General features: G+C 38.1%; 1 protein-coding gene across 1 annotated transcript; it reads left to right on the forward strand.

Annotated features, from left to right (window-relative positions):
* Positions 1-924: 924 nt before the first annotated feature.
* On the forward strand, positions 925-19777 carry BST1 (bone marrow stromal cell antigen 1). Its single transcript, XM_075499783.1, has 9 exons — positions 925-1304; positions 4978-5107; positions 6215-6350; positions 6839-6921; positions 7497-7573; positions 10589-10681; positions 12679-12765; positions 13207-13266; positions 16404-19777. The coding sequence occupies exons 1-9, from the start codon at positions 1135-1137 to the stop codon at positions 16516-16518; spliced, it is 951 nt and encodes a 316-aa protein (XP_075355898.1). The 5' UTR covers positions 925-1134; the 3' UTR covers positions 16519-19777.
* The last annotated feature ends 1247 nt before the right edge of the window (positions 19778-21024 follow it).

Below are 21024 nucleotides of genomic sequence, written 5' to 3' on the forward strand. Positions count from 1 at the left end.
AGCTATTTACTTGATGATTAGCAAGATTTTGCCTTCAGCAAAATCCATCAGCTAAGTACCAGTGCATCAATGTAAGCATGACACTACATAAATAAGTACATAAATAATAAAGATGTATATATTCACTGAGGCATGGAGACTTTTTAATAGAAAAAGAACCAGCATGTCCCTCAGAAATGTGAGTCCATAGGCCAATTACTTGAAGGTTGAAAAAATAATTTTTTTTAAAGAGGGAAAGAAGTAGTGTGCAGCAGTATATGCCACAGAATATTTACACTGAAGATTAGATTAATTGATGCCATTTGATGATCTAACAAAGTACTTAGGGAAAAGAAGCTGGAGGGAGAACAAGAGTAAATGGAAGTTGAAGGGATTTCTTCAGTGCACAGGAAGTACATCTTAATCCTTTTGGTTCTCGTTATGATCGATTCCTGCCTGCAAGGCGGTTTTGTTCATGAAGACTTTAAAACGTATCATCACACCAAAATGTTGCTGTCAGTATCCAGGGGAGAGGTGGAAAAAGAGCTGACTAATGCTACCCCTATGTGTGATACAAGATCACCTGGGAATTTGAGCGTTTATGAGATCAGCACTTTACCTGCATATTTCTTGGTATGTATTTAAGAAAAGTTTTTTCAGCCATGAGAGAAATATGTGTAAAAAGTGTAGCCCTTATAAGACGCAAAGAAGCTGTTTTAAAACCTGTTTCTTGCAAGCCCTTGTGATGTTTTAGGAACGTGTAGCATGGTAAGGAGTATTAAGCAAACCTAAGGCATCATAAATACTGAAGTGGTAAGAGTTTTTTTCTCCTTTTACTGAAATGTATTGTAATTCTTCCCGGTTGGCACCAGGTGGCAATATCATGACCTTAAAAGTCTCGTTTTTCCGAAGTGGGAACCAGTTAGGCACGAGGAAGTGATGTATCCCTCTTCTGCAACTGTTCCAGGAAACGGATTACAGTCCCCAGCAAGGCTCAGATCCCCGTCTAACTTCGTCTTTTGTGTACAGAGCTATAGCCAGTACTGAAAATACTAAACGTTAAGCCTCCACGTTTCCATTTAAATTGTGTCATTTAACCCTCCTTTTTTTTTTTTTTGCCGTTTTTTTTTTAAGAACTTGGGTTGTCAAGAATTCATGATGAAGAGCCTTTTTTTGTCTCTCTCACTTGTCTCTGTTCTGTTTATGAACAGCTTCTCAGAAGCACAGGGAAGGAAGTGGAAAGGTAAAGGTACAACGCAAAATCTGGAAAGTATTGTCATTGGAAGATGCTATGACTATATTAGAACTGTGAATCCTGCTGTTGGGTAAGCTTTGCTTGTTTTTTTATGTTCTGTACAAAATTGTTATTAATTAGAAGCCTGATGCTTTGCTGCTAGCCATTGAAGTGATCCTATTGATGCCAACATGCTTGTAGCTGTCTGGAAACAAAAAATGAACTTTGATGCGTGTCATATTAATAGAAGTAGTGTAATTAAGGCAAGATTTTTAATCCTCCAACTTTTTATTTCACATTTCTCCCCGCCTAGTGCCACAGTGTTCTGTAAGGAGAACACCGCACAGAAATGGTGGGGATGGTATTTCTAAAGTACCAAATCTGACAGTGCTCCTGGGAAGACCAGCTTTACTTTTTGCATGCCTTGTATGTCAGGTCATGTAAGAAGGAAAGCACCACACTTTATAGCTATCCTGTGGTACTGAAAGAGACCGATTAGCTCATCCACCTGAAAAATCAAGTAGTAATCAACTGCTGAAGTATGATTACCCATGAGCTTTCATTGTCTGTGTTAATTACAGAGAACTGGAGGTAAGTCACACACTTTGCTAAAATGACCACTTTTTCTGTCTTCCTTACATGGTTTGGGCTTCAGTAAAAAGGAAAAAACTAGGAAGGACAGTCTCCTGGACTTCAGTCCTTTATTCTGCCACTAAGATTTTTCCTGATAGTTTGAAGAGGTATTTGCAGAGGGGGCCTGGCTGGGTTCGTGCAGCATTGAATTGTGGTCTTCAACAGGGTTAGATTATGTTGCATAATATCAGCAAATACTACGTCCTTCCCCCAACTTCCCATTTTCAGTTCCTGCAGCAGAACAGGAAGATACAGGACTGAAAACAGGTTCATGGCTTTTAACAAAGGCAAAACAACCTATTTCTTCCTAATAACATTCTTAACTTACCAGAAGCGTTTTGGTTCAAGTTCCCCATGAAAGAAAAAATCATCCTAATGCCAATAACACAGTACTAAAATTTCAGCTGAACAATTCAAGTTTGGCAAATTTATAAACCCATCACAGTGGAAGGTGCCAGTAAACTTTAACTACAGATTTCTACACACCTACAGTATAATATAGAATATAAACTGCAAACTATGAAAACTTAAGTCAGTTAACAGTTGTGTAGGTATATGAAGTCTGGTCTTGCAGTAGGCTCTAGATACATAGAGTTCCTGTTGTAGTTAACAGATGTCACTTCATTTCATACAATATTCGTGAAAGTATTTCTATATGTCTCATGTTTATGACAGTTTTGTGGTCTAATTAATTCCTGTGACATTTTCACAATATAATTTTAAAATTGAGAAGTCTGAACGCATTCATCAAATTATTCTTACTCAGAACAGCATGAAGCCAGGATGGATATTAGGACTGCTTTCCTGAATTAAGGCCCAAAATGGCATTATAAGAAGAGCTCTACCATTAATTTCATATTATGTGTTCTTTTCTCTTTCCCTTAGGTCTATAAGCGAATAGTGTAGTCTAAACAAATGGAAATTTCATATTGCACAGGTGCAAAACAGATACTCCAATTATTTATAACCCTTTCTGTTCATTGTTTATTAATTGCCCCCAGGCTAGCTTCTACAGAGGCATAGCCACCTGGATAGGTTTTGCTTCTGAATTTATGTGCAAATAGAATAATTTCTTAAAAATAATTTGCTAACAGAAAAGAAGCTAGCAAAGCATGTCTTTACACTGCAACATCGTTAAAACATAAAGATATTTATAGAAACATAAGAAAAAGTTTCCGTTAAAACAGAACATGCAAAATGGCAGTTAAAAGAGGCATTTTACAAAATGTTATGATCATATAGAAGTGAGGGATTTAAATGAAAATTATATTTGAAATTTTCTAGTAGGAGTATGCTGTATAACACAAATATTCCTGTAGTGCATTTCCCCCATATTTCTTTATTGGTAGTATACAATGGAAGTTTTGAAAACTTCTTTTTAATTGATTAGTATGAAATAAATCTAATATGACTTATTAGTGTCTGTTAAGATTGGAAGGAATTGTCCTGAACTACAGTCCTTCCCCACCCTGTAGTTTCAAAATATATTTTTGCCAGCTAAGAAATTTTGAGTAACAGAGCAGAATAATCCTTTTGATTTACAAGCTGTTCAAACCTGGATGAGAAGACATGAAGAAAAAAAATGCAGTAAGTGAAATAACTAGAACATTACCGCTGGATTCAACTGTCAAGAAAGATGTTAAGAGTTCAGTTGATTATAATTTACAAGTACTAGCATGAATGTGTGCTTACAGTAGACAGGTCTTTAGCAGAATGAGACATAAGTATATACAATTGTCAGAAGCTAAAGTTTAACAACTTGAAATCAGAAATAGGGTACAAATCCTTTTATCAAGTAAGGATATATAAACATTGGAACTACTGATCAAGGGTCATATTGCATCACGGAATATTTTCAGATCAAGAGCCCATATTTGCATATGATATATTGGGGTTTTTTATATAGTTGTTGGAAGCATGACCAGAGATTACTGTAAGAGAATCTGTGGTCTGTTTCCTGCATGGGAGGTGCATAGCTCCTCACACGGGGGGCTTTAACTTTAAAGTATCTGCGACATTCAGCATCACAAAGCAGCTCCTTAAAGAATCTCATGAGGAGAAGAGCCAGCAGAAACCCTGCAGTCTATGGATGACATTAAATGAGCACAAGACTCTAATTGCAAAGTTTGGTTTACTTACCAGGACTACTGTTGTTCAAGCTACAGCTTTTCAGTTACAGCTGTTTGCGTTAGGAATGCTGTATGCACATAAAATACATTATTCTCTTCCGCAGAGTGTTCCCAGCATAGATATTGTCATAGTGCATGTGGGGAAGGTACTGTGGGAAGGTGGTGAAAGTAGCAATTCTCTTTTTAATTAATCCAGGCAGGCTCAGAGCTGTGACAGATGAGATCCTGCAAATCCAGAGCAATAAGACACTTCCATCCCTAGATGGCCTGGCCTGGCCTTCTGCAGGAGATTATTGTCCCCAACACAGAGCTGGCAGAAGGGAACTGTCGAAGTGCACAGCCTAGCATCTTATTTCAGGCACCCCTACACAAGCAGTTTCAATGTTGAATCCTAACAGTATTCTTGTAGCTACTGCACAGTGAGAGTATGTGTCCTACACGGTCAGTGTACTCATTCCAGCAAGGTAAAGCTGCATAATCCTAGGGCCTATACACACAGCAGTTGTCAAAACCATTATCTGACCATTGAAACTTTTCAGTAACTCCTCCTGCCCTTGAATCTGACATTTTAAGAGTAATTTTACATTCCAGTAGCTTTGCATGTATAACTCCGCTTTAATTGAAATGGCTTTTTGAATCTGGAAAATTTAAAAGCAAGCTGTTTTCTTTAGTATTTCTACAATGCTGGATAGCACACTCGCTGTGTCTACTGTACCTTCTAAGATTTTTGTTGAATTACTATGTATTTCTAATTCCACACTGTAAATCCTAATCTTTTCATTGCTATTTCTTCCTAATCTGCCGCTGTTAGGATTCAGGAAAAGACAAGACCTATATGCCTTTCCTGGGTTGCAAGTTTTCTATCACCCTGACTTCAGTTTTCTATCTATCTTAACCTTGTGGGGTTTTTAATTTGGGAATTTGAAGAAATTGGGAACAAATTACTTTCTTGCTCTGCTTTGAAAAAACAATTCTGCTATTTGTTTGTTTCAATGATTACAGTGAGAAGAATTGTTCAGAGATATGGGAAGCGTTTAAAAATGCATTTATTAACAAGGATCCTTGCAGCATTCTACCTAAGGACTATGAATTATTTATCAACCTGTCGTCACACACAATTCCACCTAACAAGGTAATGATTATTAAAGTTATGTTAACAGTCCTGTGACAAATTAACAGTCCTGTGGCAAATTTCTGTGACACAGTTCAAAATTGACCAAGAGTCCTTCTGTGGCTGACTTATGATTCATTATTTTTGGCTTGTCTATAGTTTACAAACTAAGCTCAAGCTTGATGGCATTTTTCAGTGTGTTTGGCTGCATTTATTTTATGCAGTAACTTCTCAGCAACTTCTCTATTTTCATTCTACAAAGATCCCCTATTTTTCCTGCCGTGCCGGGAGCTCTGTTGTGGTCCCTGAACTTCCACTCTACTTTTCCTCAAGTTAGGTGCTCTGCCTGCAAAGATTGTGCCTGCTATCATCTTTTGCTTCCACTCCTCACAGCCAAGTCTCAGGGCAATGACATGTTAAACGTGACATGTTAAACAAGCGTAAGTAAAAATGAGATAGGACACCATTATATGTTGGAAAACAGTAGGTGTTTGATGTGCTGGCAATTGCAGAGAACTGTGAAAGTGCAAAAAACACAGCTCTTCGTGCCATTGTATCCCATCAGAATGTGTGCTTTGGCCTTCTCTAAAAGGTTGTGCTTTAAAGCAGTTTTTCTTCTAGCACAATTATTCCTTATCTCTAAATGAGACACGACAAACCAACAAATACTCCTGTCAACATAGCTTAATTCATGAAAGAGTTTTGCAAACACAGTAATAACAGCTAGACATATGTTTTTTTCACGCTATAAGCCAACATAGCAGTATGAGAGAATTCTGTTAAGATATATCTCACTTATAAATATCTGCCTTCCCTTTTTTCTCCGTTTTCCTAAATCTGTCTGCTGAGGAAGGCAAAGCTAGGCCTAACTATATTTAATATAGTCTATATCCATTCACAGCATGGTATGAATGCCCTTCAAGCCTCTAGTGATCATAAATTACACCACTGTAAGAACAAACTTTTTTCCTCTAAAGAGATAGCTAACATTTCTTGATTATTAGCTTGATTTTGAAAGAAATACCAAAACATATTTTAAACTGTTTTTAACACACCATAATCTCATTGTGTCCACACCCAAGTGATGGTTCATTTCTTGTCTCTTTTTTTTTTCTTTTTTTTATATAGTCTGTCTTCTGGGAAAATAATCAGCTGCTAGTCAATAGCTTTTCTGGCAGAGGCCGTCGCTTCATGTCTCTGGGTGATACTCTGTTTGGCTTCTTTGGAGATTTTCTAAACTGGTGTGGGCAGGCAAACAGCGCTGGTAAGATGATGAGTGCTATATTAAACATCGGTCTGTAAAACCATAATGGAGACTGACTGCTGTGCTCTGGAGGAGCTAATTTTGCTCTTACCCCAAGAAAAATCAGATGTAGCTTCACTGTCTCATTCTCTCCTGTTTTCTGTGGACATTTAACATTGCAGTCAGGGGAGCACACAGAGAAATCTAAACAGTGCTGCACAGGAGCTAAACCTCCTTCTCAGTCCTCTGAATGTGGAGCTCTCAGCATGCCAGGTATAGAGTTGGAGCCGTTTCAGCCAAATTATTGAATCCACAGAATGTCACTGTGTAAACTGCAAAGGATCGAAAATGATTGATAGAAAAAAATACAACTGTCAGCTTTCAGTGTTATGTCAGACCATATTGTATGTTCAGTGAGTAATGCAGGAATATATTTAATTGCTTTCTAAAGTCACTTTTTACGGTCATTATTATCTCTCTAATAGCACAAATCATGTGCCTTCCTACAGGACTGGACTATGAATCCTGCCCTACCACAGAGGAATGTGAAAACAACGCAGTGGAATCTTTCTGGAGGATGGCATCAATCACTGTAAATAGTGCATTAGTGCTGATTTTGTACATTAGTGAGTGTGTCCTGGGTGGTTCAGGAAAACATCGCCGGATCAAAACAGACTTAAGTCTGTAGCTGTGATAGATTATTTCCTATGATACAAATACGCTTTTTTAGACTGGGTACAGTGCTTTAGCAAGGGGAACCTAACTTTCACCTTAGCTAGATAATGTGTTAAAATTCTGTGTTAGCTTTGTTAATATATATTAAGCATATACTAAGCAGAATAAGCACAGTAGTTGTCTACTGAATACAGGTCTTAAGTGACATTTGACAGCCTTTATTCACAGATCAAACCGAACACAGAGTGCCAAAATGCTTTCTTCCTATGCTGAAGCAACTATAGGTTTGAGAAAATAGTTTGAGAAGATGCATTGAATTCTTGTCCTCTCTACTCTAGTGACCTGCTAGGGTGCTAGTTTGATACTATTTTCACAATTCTGATACTTTTCTTGGTAAAATTCTTTCCTTGATCATTGTTGCTTGCAATATAATACCAAGTCATATGACAAATCTGTAAGATGAGTTCTGAAAAAAATTGTTATGTATTGCAGTATGCGCAGCACAGTTCTGGGGTGATACATGTCCTGTTGAATGGTTCTGCAGTCGGAGGAGCTTATCCAGACCCAGGGTAAGAAAACTGACTTACTTATGTACAAGGTCTGATGCCTGCAAAAAAAGGGTCAACCAGTTGTTTGGGTCTTCTGCTGCACAAAGCATGGGAAGTGTAGCTGAAAGAGCCTGTTGCATCTAAGTCTGCTGAGTTGTGAGGACAGCTGTTAATTGTCCCCAGCTGTAGGAATTAACATGAAATCGATGAAAACAATCCTTTTAACTCCTGCATTTTACAAACTGCTGTGGCAAGCAGGATAAATGCCCTTTGAAAGCAGCCTTCAAGTCAGCCAACATACTGTGGCAAAATGTATATGGCTTCAAAAAGATGAGTGTTACAAAATTTCTATTCAGGGGCATCTCCAAGGAGAGGACATGGTTACAGGGAGTCTAGCCTCTGTCAGGCCTAGGAGCAATCTTGGTAAGTTCTATAGCGAAAGTGCTTGGTCCTGCTATTTCTCCATGGCCAAGAGAGGGGGTAGTTTGAGATCCATTAGGGTTTAAGAAAGCAAAAAAGCTCATTGAGAAGGATAATAGCAGGGATTAGCTCCCTCTTCTCCTTATTCCCTCATATATTAAGGACAGATGTATTTTCCTTGATTTACAAGTGTACCACTATGCAGAAGTTAATCTAAGCTTATATTTAAGATTTATTGTAAAAATACACCCTTAAGAACTTTTACTGATTATGTGGCTGTAGTGACTGCCTACCTTTGATGAAAAATACATCTTTCCTTACCTCAGCAACTGCTGTCCAAGGCAGATAAAAAAAAATCTCAAAAAACCCCCCTGTAGAACAGACCCTGCTCCTGTGTGCTCACTGAGGACTAAAAATAATCATTGAAAAGTTAGTTTTATCTCCAGATAGGAGAGAAACAAGAACTATCTGTTCCAAAACCTCCATCCCCTGAAAGGTCCATCTCTGTACACAGCTTTCAGCTGATCAAGAAGACTTATATGGTCTCCTTGGGTTGGTCAGGTGGTTGGCTGGGATCAAGTCTTCTCCAGATGATAATACCTGGCAGCAGGTCAATGCCCAGCATCCCATATAGAGTCCTTATTTCAGAAACAGAGTCCTTATTTCTGTTAATCTACAGATTCCTTAGTTCAGAAGCTTCTTACACACAAATGAATTCTTTCCACCAGTTCCCTGCGTCGCCTGTCTGGTGGTATCATGACCAGTGAAATCTCCACCATTGGAACACAGCCTGCCATGAAAAAAACAAAGCCAGCTACTCCATCTGTTTTCTTTGCTGTGTATCTTCAGGCCCATTTATGACTGAATTAATTTAAGAGATCTTGTTTGAAAGAGGCTTAGGGTTAAATAATTAATAGCAGAACGTAATCTGAAATATCTACCTGTCTTCCTAAATATCTCTCTGGTCTGTTTTCAGACATTTGAAAGCTACTTCCAAAGTGTATCCTGCATTACAGTTTGTACACTTAAATCATCATTAAGTTACCTGTTACCATTTCATTTAAGATTTTTTTCTCACATCACTGTGAAATAACTTCGCTCATTGACACAGTTTAAATGTAGTTGGCAGACTTCTTTAATAATATTATTCCGTTCAAGAACTGGTTTACTGAAGTCAATTGTACATTGTTCCTCCATGGTTTCTGACCCCTCTAGTTAAAGATTCCTTTATATTTTGGAGAAAGGTTTATTTTTGCTGACAATAACATATGCATGAATTAGCAAATGAGTTAAAAATAACTGGAATCTTTATTTTTGGTTATATTTTTACTATGTGTTTAAGACAGGCTTGGACACCTTAGACAGACAAGCAAATCTACTGTTGCTCCTACTGATCTCTGGTTAGCCAGCACCATACCAGACTTAACCAGGGAGGGCAACTGTTCGTATCCGCCTCCTCATGTTCCACTTCTCCAGAAGTTTAAATTAACTTGCTAACTTCATGAACACGTCTCAGCTGGCTGCCAACAGACACTGACAACCACCGCGCATCTTGTGCTTCCGTGCCAGAGCACCAGTAGTTTGCCTGCAGGCACCAGGAGGACAGAACGGTGGTCATGTTGCCACCACTGGTCTCATCCAGGAGGTGACAACTAACAGTCCCTTCTAATCTGGGGGGTCTCAGAGCATTTAAAGTGGCTAAGAGACTCTTCAGCCCAGATGCAGACATTTAAGAAGACCCGTGATAGGCAAATCAGAGCACACACCTAGGCTCAGGCTTGGACTAAACATGCAGTGCAGAGACAGCCCTTACAAGCTTCCTGAGGAAAAAAAAAAAAAAGGAGCAATTAAAAGGTTGGAAATCATTACACTACATCTTGCTGGAAGGGTTAGAAATCTGTGGCTTTGAAATGCCTGCATCTCACAAAAAATTCAATTTACAGACATTAAAATAATCCTTTGGATTTGGCATGTTCCATTTAATGTAAGAAGATTTAGTTGCCATTTTATTGTCTTGTTTTAATTGTCATTTAAATACCTATCAAAGTCAATTTACACAAGGCAATAAAGTGAAAGATTGTTCCTAGGCCAGGGATGGACACATCTAGAAGTTTCTCCTTTATGGTTTTATATATCCTAGATAAATACTTCATGTTATTGTTGCTGTGATTTTGTATCTGAAAATACATTTGTCTTGTGGCTGTTATTGTTTTTTTTATTTAAAGCAAACCTGTATTGTGTCTAAAAGCAATAACTACGAGAACGACCTTTTTCTTTTTTTGCTAAGTATCAAGTGCTTTTTGTTTTGTTTTTGCATTTGTTAAAGTTCATTTCATTCTGGTTCAACTCTAAGTTGTAACTTTTTTCCAGCTGAGCCCCTCTAAGATGAAGAATGTGAAAACGAAACTTCTGATTAAATGTCTTTGACCTTTGAGGACATTCAGAATGTCAATCAGATTTTTTCTACTCTGTGTTGAGTCTGATTGTAATCAGAAGATATAAATGTAAAGCAAGCCCATATCCTACAGGAGGATCAGAGCTTTGATTACTGCAAAGAGAAAAAAAGATTTCTTTTTCCTGTTCTTTATAGTTCTGAATATTTGTTTCTTGAATCAGTTTTTTTGCAGATTATGAAATACCTAATCTCCAGAAAGACAAAATCTCACAAATTGTCATCTGGGTTGTGGATGATCTTGAAGGACCGGATACGTAAGTTATATCTTCCAAAAAAAAATTTCATTTCTCCTTTTTGAACCTGTCTTTAAAATTTCACCTTAGTTTTCTATTTGGTTATATTTGTATAGCCATTAAAATATTTTAGATGCTTTCACTAACACATAAGGCTCACTCTGCCATTCCCAAAGATTATATAAATACCAGAATTAGATAAAATAAAAATAAATTCTAATATTAGGTCTGGAGTCCACTCATTAGTTTATAGATAGGCGTGTGTGGTCTTCAGACCTTGAGTGCAGATATATCATGAACAGTTTTACTAAGAAAAGGCTAAATCTGAATTTCAGATTCAATGTTCACGTAAAATATTTCTTTCACCTTGCCAAATGCGTCCTTTTTTATTTTCACCTATCTTAACTGTTTGGAAATTAGTAGAAGGAGGGAAATACCACTAGGGGGCCCTTCTTCTCTCAATACTTAAAATCAATCCAACCACAAAAAGTGGGCTTTAACAGGTCTAATTCTGCTGTTAATTACATTTAAAACAAACAAAAACCAGATCAGTCCAAACAGAATAGCCTGTTGGTAAATAGTCAAAGACCAAGTGAAGATTTTCAACAGAAACACAGTGGAAAATGGACTTTGAAGTTAACAAAATAAAATAATTAGGCCTAGTTTGTGACTGATTAAAGGAAGAATTAATTCATTGCAGCTTTTGTGGGGCCCCCTACAAATGTACATAGATGAATTGAGGGTGGAGGAGCAGAGGAAGTCAGTTTCACTCCAACCATCTGCAGGGTCCCTGCACTTTAATATAACACATGGTGGCACTTCATTGGTCTTAAAACTGCCCTGGCTGAAGAGAGCCAGAGAAACAGACTCAAGTGTCACCGTATCCACCACTGGTGGCTGAACCCCTGGTGTCATCTGCACTCTTAGGAGCGTGAGGCTTCTGTTCTTCCTACTCAACCCTTTTTAGTTATATCCATTCATTTTGTGTCAATTCTCTTTCACGTCCCACCTATTCTCTCCTATCTCCTTTTGCTTCTCTTTCATCAAATTTTGGCATGGCCAACCCAGACCACATATTTTACCACGGTGCTGTGGAGTCTGTGACAAGAGAAGCATGGTTCAGATTAGCATTTCTCAGCTTTTCTCTTTAAATCAAAGAATCATACCCTCCTGGAAAAAATATATAGCTCACCTTTGCAGAAGTTGCCCTTATTACAAAGAAAACTTAAGATGAGCACTGAATGTTAATTTATCTTTCCGTTTGTGCTTGTCTGGATGCATGGGAATATTTGTGTATTTTTATTAATTGCTTTTTACAATTATTTTGTTCATCCCCATACGGTTTCTTTAGAGTCATGAGTATTTACTGTCCAATGGGTAAGTAACGCTGGCCTTAATACCTGACATTGGTGCAAGTTTTAGAGGTCTCAGTAGGTTCTGTACTATGTCAAGCTTTCTTTTGCTAATTGGACCACAAAATAAAAATCAGTGCTAAACACAGAAGCTGCATTTAGGATTGTTTCTGGGTTTTTTTGCTCTCCCTGTGTTTTTCTATTGTTCTGTATTCAAGACAGAGGACAAGCTTCTAACAAGAAGAATAATTCTAATTTATTATAACCAACTTATTCTGTAAAGACAGCTATCATCAACTTTAGCAGCGTCTTAATAGCTGCCAAAGGATATTACAAATGAAACTTATTTATTATTTTAGGAAATTATTTAGCTCTTTTCCTGTTTGCCTAGTGAAATATTAAATGTGGCAATATTGGTTAATAGAATCTGCAAATGCTACACAGGCTGAAGCCAATCTTCCAGTCTCTGCAAACTGAGTATAAAATGTTAAATGACTGTAAGCAAATGAAGCATTATAAATAGCAATGTACACCAGTTTTCTGTAGGTGTTAAAGAATATGGAAGAGGCAAAGTAATGGCGATTTACTTTACTAATTCCATCAAGTTCAGTGAAAGGAAATTAGATAATAAGAGACTTGCAATAATAATAAAATCCTTTCTCACAGAGATTCCTGTGGAACTCATAGTGTAAAGATACTAGAAAACAGGCTGAAAACCCTTGGTTATGATGTCACCTGCACTGACAATTACAAGTAAGTGAAAATCCTTCATAAATACAGTGTATATGCAGAAGCACCTCATCTATTTTAAATCTCGCATTTTTCAGACTTAGCATTTTTCAGCCGTGCTTTGAGCAAAACACTACACCTTACTCTATAATTGTATAACTAAGTGGAACATTGCATTTACCCAATGTCAGACACAGAAGATGGCCTCATGTATTCCACTTCATTCTAAAATCTTTATTTGGATTGAAAATCTAAACAACAGTTAAAAACACTGTTTAATGTCTACAGAATTACTAATTATTCACAGTAGTATCCACAGCTCTGGTTATTCACAGTAGATTCTAAGAGAAATATCATTGAAGGAAAGCTTCAGACATGATAGTACTGTTGAGTTTGTTTCATTTCTTAATTTGTTTTCCTCAGTTTTCTGCCTGAAAGATGCTAAATAAAATTATATCTTCACAGGCCTGTAATGTTCTTACTCTGCGTGGATTATCCTGATGATTCTAAGTGTACCCTTTCATCGTAAGTAAAAGAAGTTCAATCCATCCTCAGTGTCATTACAACCAAATAAATAATGCGGAGGTCAACAGTTCAACAGATTCCACCTCTATCATCTGTTATACATCACCCGTATGCAATATACAGTATTCTTGAATTTATTACTTACTGTGTATTGAGTAAGCAGTTTCTGTCTACAAATTGTGCACAATTGTCTGTGAGCACCTGGCATTCAAAATTAGGTGTTAATCAGTTCTCATCGATCACAATCACTCTGTATATCACTGATGGTATGAATGAAGTTTGTAAATATCAGTGTTCTGATGCAAAATCTGTTACAAATTCAAAATTGTTTTCATTAATATTCTTCCTTGAATAATGAAATTGTAGGTCAAATGACAACAGATCTAAAGAACATTTGTCCAGCTAGTGGAATTTTCAGTTCCAAAGTTTGAGGAAGTTTTTTTTTAATCTTCCATTTTGTGTGCAAACCCAATTCTGTATTTTTAATGTATTTACCTTGGGCCAGTAGGTTATCTGCAGAGAATACAGATTACATCCAAGATACAACTTTCTTAATTAGCAAGCATCACTCCCAAACTAGGTTTTAATAGTTTCCCTTCCTATCCATATTTTTCTTTATTGTATAAAGAGGATTAAATGAAGTTATGATGTATTTCGGTGAATTTGAATTTACAGTAAAGTTGACTGTTTTCAATTGTGTTTAAATTTCTTAATCTATATGCTGTTGCATGTATAGGTATACATAAGATACTTGAACATATGAATATGAAAACTTCCTCACAGTTTGGAAAGTTGCAGGATACATAGATGCATAGCTGTTGTTGTCTAGTTATATTATTTTTATGCATAATCCATACATTTGGCCACATCCTATCTCCTACTGTCCTTTCTGCCCTAATTCAAGCACCTGCAAATCTTTTGTGTGTTAATACCCATCTAATACCATAATGATGACTTCTGCTATGGAAAACCTGATTTGCTGTCCCTGGTTATGGCAGCAGAGAGGTGTGACTCCTGCTTGCCTGCCTCTGGTTGTGTGGCAGTTGTGCTTCACGCAGTAGAGAAAAGGAGGTGTATATCACTTTCTGTAGCATAAGTTCAGTTTTTAATACACCCTTACAGAGAAAGCGAGTATTCTCTGTTCCTGCTGGTCACTGAAAGCTTTTACTTGTTATGTGACAACATTCATTCTTACATCCAAATTATATCCCAGCACCAACCTATAAATGTGTGATGAAAACAGTGGCATTTTAGATATCACTGATACCTCCAGACTCCTTCTAGGTAGTAGATCATAGAACAGGCTTCCAGGCCTGTTAAGGCATTTGTTTATTACTAGATACCACTTGCATGGTGGATTAAAGTAGGGTTTCCTTGTTCTGCCAGTGAATGGTAAGGCTTTTGTTCATATGTCAAAGGAAAATACAGTTGTCCCATGCAAAATCACAGCTGTGAACGTGGTGACAATATCAACAAACTGGAAGAAAAAGCACTTTACAGGACTTTAAAAAATATAATATTGTGAACTCTTAACAGAAGATTTTTCTCCCAGGTTTTAAACCATTTCCCTCAAAGTTTTGTCATGTGGGTACCTTCCTCAGCTGAGGAAATCTGGATGAAAAGGCTTTTGGAAACCATTAATGTCTTTTTCTTTCTCCTAAGCGTACCAGTTCTCCAGTATTACCACATAGTGCTTGCAGTATGTAAGCAGGGGAGCAGCCACCCCTTCCTTTCCATAGATGTCGGTACTTAATCACTAGCATATTCCAAGCACCAGTCTCATACTCTCCTGGGGTAACTACTAAGCATCTCAGCTGTTATCATCCCCCTTAGGGAAAGTTTCCTTGCTTCTTTCCTTCCTGAGCCTTCTATTCCCTCCTGTATGCATGGCGATGTAATAGCCTTGATTCACTTCATATCTATGCTATCCCTAATCAAGACAGAGCTTCCCAATCTGAATGCTAACTATCACTGCCTCTCCCTGAAATTTAAGAAGCTAAAATACTTCAAGCCAGTGAATACTTACACTTTTCCCCAAATCACTTACTTCTCTGCAATAAATAACATCTCCATTGAAATTAGCTGCCCTTTCAGAAAGAGCCTTAAGCAGATGTATATAAATTATTTGATGATTACCTTCTAGATGTGTTTTCTCTGTGGATGGATCCCTGCTCTCTGATGGTCCATTAACTGACATGGGAACAGTTTGGTCAGTAGTGGTATCGCTATTAAGACCGTGTATCTGTTAAGGAAAGGCTTCCTTTGCATAGTGTGTGCTCGGTGTACACACATTACATTTTCATACTTCTGTAAATAAACAGTGAGACTAAGCATGCAGGCTCCATTGCATGCCCTTTCACAATGGCTATTTGCTGTTACAAGACTGATAGCTGGCTTCTCAGACTCCAGAGAATAATGGCCGAGCCAAAAATGTCAGAGTTGTGCAAGTGACCTTTTTGTCACAACTCCCGTTACATCGGCGGAGTAGGGCTGTGTCAGGGTAGCAGAAGGATGACCTAGAAGGCGCTGTAATTTGCTTGGGGCTTCTTGGGTACTGATAGTGCCCCTCAATTCCTCTCCAGACTTGAACTATGTCCTGCTGAGTCAAAATTTAGACTTTGGCTTGTTGACACCCTCATGTTTGAAGAAAACTTGTAAGTAAAAAAATACCCACTAGATGGCATCGATGGCTTACAAACATAAGCAGAAAGGAAGCCAGATGCAACCTATTAGTAGTGGTATTTATTACTTGCATTATTGCAATGTCAGGGAAACTTAGAAATGGACCTGGATACTGTTGTATCAAGTGCCATAAAACTATAGACCTCTAGAACCACTGCTGTCTAGGAGAGCTCTGTACAATCTCAAGCATAAGGCCAGACACAGTAAATGGATGTGGAGAGACAAGGAGGCTCAGGTACTAAGGTAGAAGGGAGTGGTCCCAGGGTTTTGCACACAGATACCCTGTTTATAAAATCATGACAGCCAAAGGGAATCTGGTGTCGAGCTCTTATAAAGAAACTTCTAGCTTAGCACTTGGACTGCAAACTTCATCCTTGGCAACAAACCCCTGATATTTAAAAGAATCCTAACTCAGCTCTGTGCTGTGAACATCCTGTTTGTTTTCTTTTCTTTAGATCTGCACCAGCAGCACAAAGAGGACCTATATCTTCAGACAGAGGAGGCAGCTGGAACAAGCTCATGTTTGTTTCTTTTGTAGGCTTTTTGTTCAGATTTGCTTTAATCAACTGAATTCATATCCTCTGTTTGCCCTAGCTGGCTATAAATTTGGCTTTAACTAATTTCTAACTGCAATTTCACCCTAGTTCTGGGAATGGGAAACCTGCATATTAAAACCCTGCATACTTCTATCTAGATACCAACTACTTTTAGTAAGAAAAATATTCTACTGCTGCTAGAAAGCCTCACCCTTCATTTCCTTTTCTTGAATAGAAGAAATCCATTGCTATTTCCTCTGATCTTTATTCTCCAGAATTAAACTGAGACTAATAATTCCCGTTCACATATTTCAGAAAGAAAAGTGAAACTATGCCTGTCATACATCTCCCACACAGCTTACTTGTTCATAAAAACAGTCCTAGGATTTGGCCTTGGAAACTAAAAGTGTCTATTATCATGTTTTGGGAAGGGGAAATATGAATTCAGATGGGAGACAGCTTAGATTGCTCACTTGGTACAAGATACAATAGGTGAGACAGTGGAAAAATTAAACTCATTTTCATGAGTGGACCAGTACTTGGGCCAAACTTACCTGAAACTGTCGTAGAGCGAGATTCTGACTTGCATATTTGCATGCAATATTTTACTACATAATATCGATCGCTTCGTCATCCACAGTGCTGTTCCTCAGCTGGCTGTTTCCGGGCCACTGGATAGCCAATAGGCAGGAATACCAGGTCTAGAAAGTTCCACAGGTTTTCCACCATGATGTGATGGTTGATCACCATGATGTGATGGCATATCAAATTCAGACGAGAACCTGCCAAGTCAGACATCTGCCTGCTGGCAGTGAACTTAGTTAGCATGCTTCAGAATATATTGAGGAGAGAGCAGATGCCATCTTGAAGGTCTCTTGAGTTACTTCTGTGAATTATCTAAGTGTTCCAGCTAGATGCTCCTCTAAACCACCAAGACATACAGATACCAAGATGACACGTAAATCTTTGGAAAAAAATATTTGTTCTTCTAGAAAATAACTTTAAGTAGAATTTTGTTGTACATTCTCTGTTAGCTGCTGTATTATTTATTTGTGTTTGTATTAGCTGGTTGTCAGGAAGCTCGGGTAGAATCTTGCTGTTATCTCAGTGCATCTGATTTAGGACTCCATAGTAGATTTACGTCTTTTCAGTCCCTGGTACAACTATATCATGCTGTATGTTTGAAAGATAAAATATCTAAAATATGTTGTTGTTCCTTATTTATCTGACTTCCATTCCTGTAATAATCTTTAATTTGGCTTTAATACAAATGCCTTTCTATTACACACATAGTTGTGTTTGCCTGTGTCACAGCTGGGTTTAGGCTCCAGCTTGAAAGATTTTTTGTCTGTTTCAGACACTTGCAAAAGTACTTAAATCAGAAGTTACAGACCTTTGAAAATCTGGGCTGTATTATGCCTCAAAATTGTTCCCTACCTATGCTGAAACATTAGTCCTTTGATTAGTTCCTTCAACATCCTCCTCATTTTTATTGCTTGTTTGATGCTGTCCTTAACAGCAGCTGCCAGAATAAGGGGAGGTGTCTGTTTGTAACACGGACACATCCCAGATAACTAAACCTAGCAATTTTGATCAGTCTTCTCTTTGTCCACAGCAGATCACATCATGACATGTTTCGGACCACAGGCTGTAGAGAGAGTGCATATAAGGCTCACATATAGGTGTCCAAGCCATCGTTTGGTCTAGTGTTGTCCTGCCCACTGACCTGTATATTATAGCGTGTGTGGGATTCAGAGAATAGCTAAATACCATTAACAAGCCATATGCCTCTTAGGCAACTTCTATCCACAAGCCAAGCATCCCAGCTGGCCAACTTTTGCTTTCCAGCCTGTGAAAGCTTTCCAGCCTCTGGATGCAATCCACTCCAGCAGTGCAGTCAGTGCTGGCCGTTACATAGGATGCCGAACACACTGTAGGAAGTGCTAAATAATTCTGTTTTGAAAAAAAAGTCAAATACAAAGTAGGATAGATACAATTAAAATAATTTGAGGTTATTTAGTGCATAACCTTATATCAACACACTCAGAAACCTCTTGCAGTGTTCTCTTATTTATAATGTTCTTGCCTCTTTTCCCATTACTTCAACTCGAAAGCAAAGACAGCAATTTTTTTTCCAATATCTTTTGAATAAAGTGTCTCAAGCTTGCTGGAAAAGCTTGGGAAGTTCTGTAAAGATTTTTAGCTAACCAACTAATATAGCTGGGAAAAAAAAGATGGCAAAGTTTTAGATACATAGGCTTCCTGACATCTTAAAGCAAATTTCAAGCTGTGTGTGGATTGGTTGTTCTAGTTTAATATAATGGTTTTAATCTGTACGAAAGAACAGTGTGACTGGCATCTTGGAAACAGAGGGGCAGAAGAAGCGTCAGCAAAGCGAGAAACGATAGGTGATTTGTTAGTCCCAGAGGGAGGGAGAGACATGAACAAAAAGTTGTGAGCAAGAGAATCCCATATATCTCTCTCTTTTTTATTTCTACATCTACAAAGTGTGCTATTTACACATATATTTTACACTTATGTGGTGAGAATTGGTTAGGTATGCCTGTGCTCTCTCTTGAACACTCAGTAAATGCTCTGATTAGCAATGTCTCATGTAACAGCTGTGCCAAATTTGGAGAAATCATAATGTCTCAAAGGCATCTGCCCTTCTACGTAAACTCATGCAAGCCTGATAATGTTCAGGAGGGTGCTTCAAATATAGATTCAAAGTGTTTCAATCATTCATACTTATACTAGCAGTACTGCAAAAACAGCTGTCTCCGGACCTGAATTCAAGGGGGAGAATGTTTCACGTGAAAACATTATGTATATCACTTCATTTTGAATCCAGTTGTGTGCCACAATCCTGTGTAGATCTGTTAATATCCAACTACTCATGGCAAATGAAAGCATCATGTACAGGAGCATTACAAGGTGCTCTGCATTTCTGCAGACAGACCTGTGGAAACTACTGATACTAAGGTAGTATTTCCTATCTTTGCCAATTTTGTGGACCGCTTAAGAACTTAGTTATGTCACACTCTGCATTCCTATATAGAAATAAATATAATCTCCCCTTCTGCTAACTTACTTTTTTTTTTTCTGCTGCATGTGTTCCAGTCATTGTGTCTGACAAAAGCCGAACTCTAATTCAGAGTAATTCCTTTTTTCAGCATGTATGTGCATGCACACATATACATCTGCTCATACCTGCTCTGTCTACTTTTAAATGCAAACTCTCGAGTGCTCTGGAGTAAGAAGTTATGAGAATAAAGCAAGGACAACTTGTTCACCTCTCTGCCCTTTTTATACTGCTGCTGTTTATTTTTGTCATATTGGCTTTGATGTGATATTCAGCTGACATGACTGTGTTTCTGACAGCAATCTCAAATGTAGTGAAACTTGAACTGAAACCTCAAGAAGCTGCCTAAGACTTATTGTTCAAAGAAAGCTAACTCTTTTGATAGTTTGCTTTTCAACTGGATTAGCTAGAAATAATTCTGGTGTATTCTGCTTCAACAATAGAGAGTGTAAAGTGGAAGAAGGGTGCTTTTAGCAGAGCCAAGAAGCTTGGTTTAAAATAGCTCAGTATGGAGAGGTACAGTATCTTAATTTAGCCAAATGTTAGTGTGGCTCAAGCACTTCACAAGTGGTTTTCTGATTTTCAGGTTTTTCCTAATTCCAGCTTCTGCCCAGTCTAAATTTACTTGCCATTTTATTTAAGAGGTGGAGAATACAATCTGCCAGATTTTATTTATAGTCTGCAGGCATCTGATTTTCTACAGTTTCCTGCGAATCATGAAGGCCAGCTCAGAGGTGACCCTGTTCCCGCAGTTCAAGTGCAGGCTGGCAGGGAGAGGGGCACAGGAAACTGGAGCCTGGGAGCATGGCGTGAGCGTACCCTCACACCGTGCCAGAGTAGCCACCTTGCCTGGGCAGCCCCTCTTCGCCTACCTTCTCCTCTCTTTCCTGCAGCCGCAGCAAAGGTGAACCGGATCTCAGTTCAGATGAGTTACTTTGTATTTTTAGCAGAATATGTGAGCAGAAAATTATGATGTTGGAAGTTTTATAGAAGGAAAATGAAGGAGGAAATTATAATATAGATTTTCTTTCAGCAGCAGGCTGTGAAGTAAAGTAACTAGTCCTTTACTTGTGACCGTTTGAGTAGGAATACCTCTACGCTATGTAAGCAGTGAAGTGGTGTAAGTTCCCAAAGTGCATACCCCCTTGTCCTCCAGAACTGTATGTCTGGAGTAACTCGAGTTATACCACTAGTTACAATAATGAACAAAGAAATAGTATTTTTTAATCCAGTAACTGTGTTTGCCTGGGTGTCTCTTAGTGATTACACCTGATATGGTCTGATATCAGGTGCTAATGAGTGCTTGGATAAATAATTAACAAGGAATGTGAAGTATTGCAGGCAGAAACCAGAATTATACGTCAAGAATTTGGCAAATGCTGGACCACCAAACTTCAGGAAGACTTTTTTTTTCCCATTTGTAACAGGTAAAGTCAAGAGAGCAGTGCTAAGAAAATG

This window comes from Mycteria americana, chromosome 4, assembly GCF_035582795.1.
Source record: "Mycteria americana isolate JAX WOST 10 ecotype Jacksonville Zoo and Gardens chromosome 4, USCA_MyAme_1.0, whole genome shotgun sequence".
Classification (NCBI taxonomy): Eukaryota; Metazoa; Chordata; class Aves; order Ciconiiformes; family Ciconiidae; genus Mycteria; species Mycteria americana.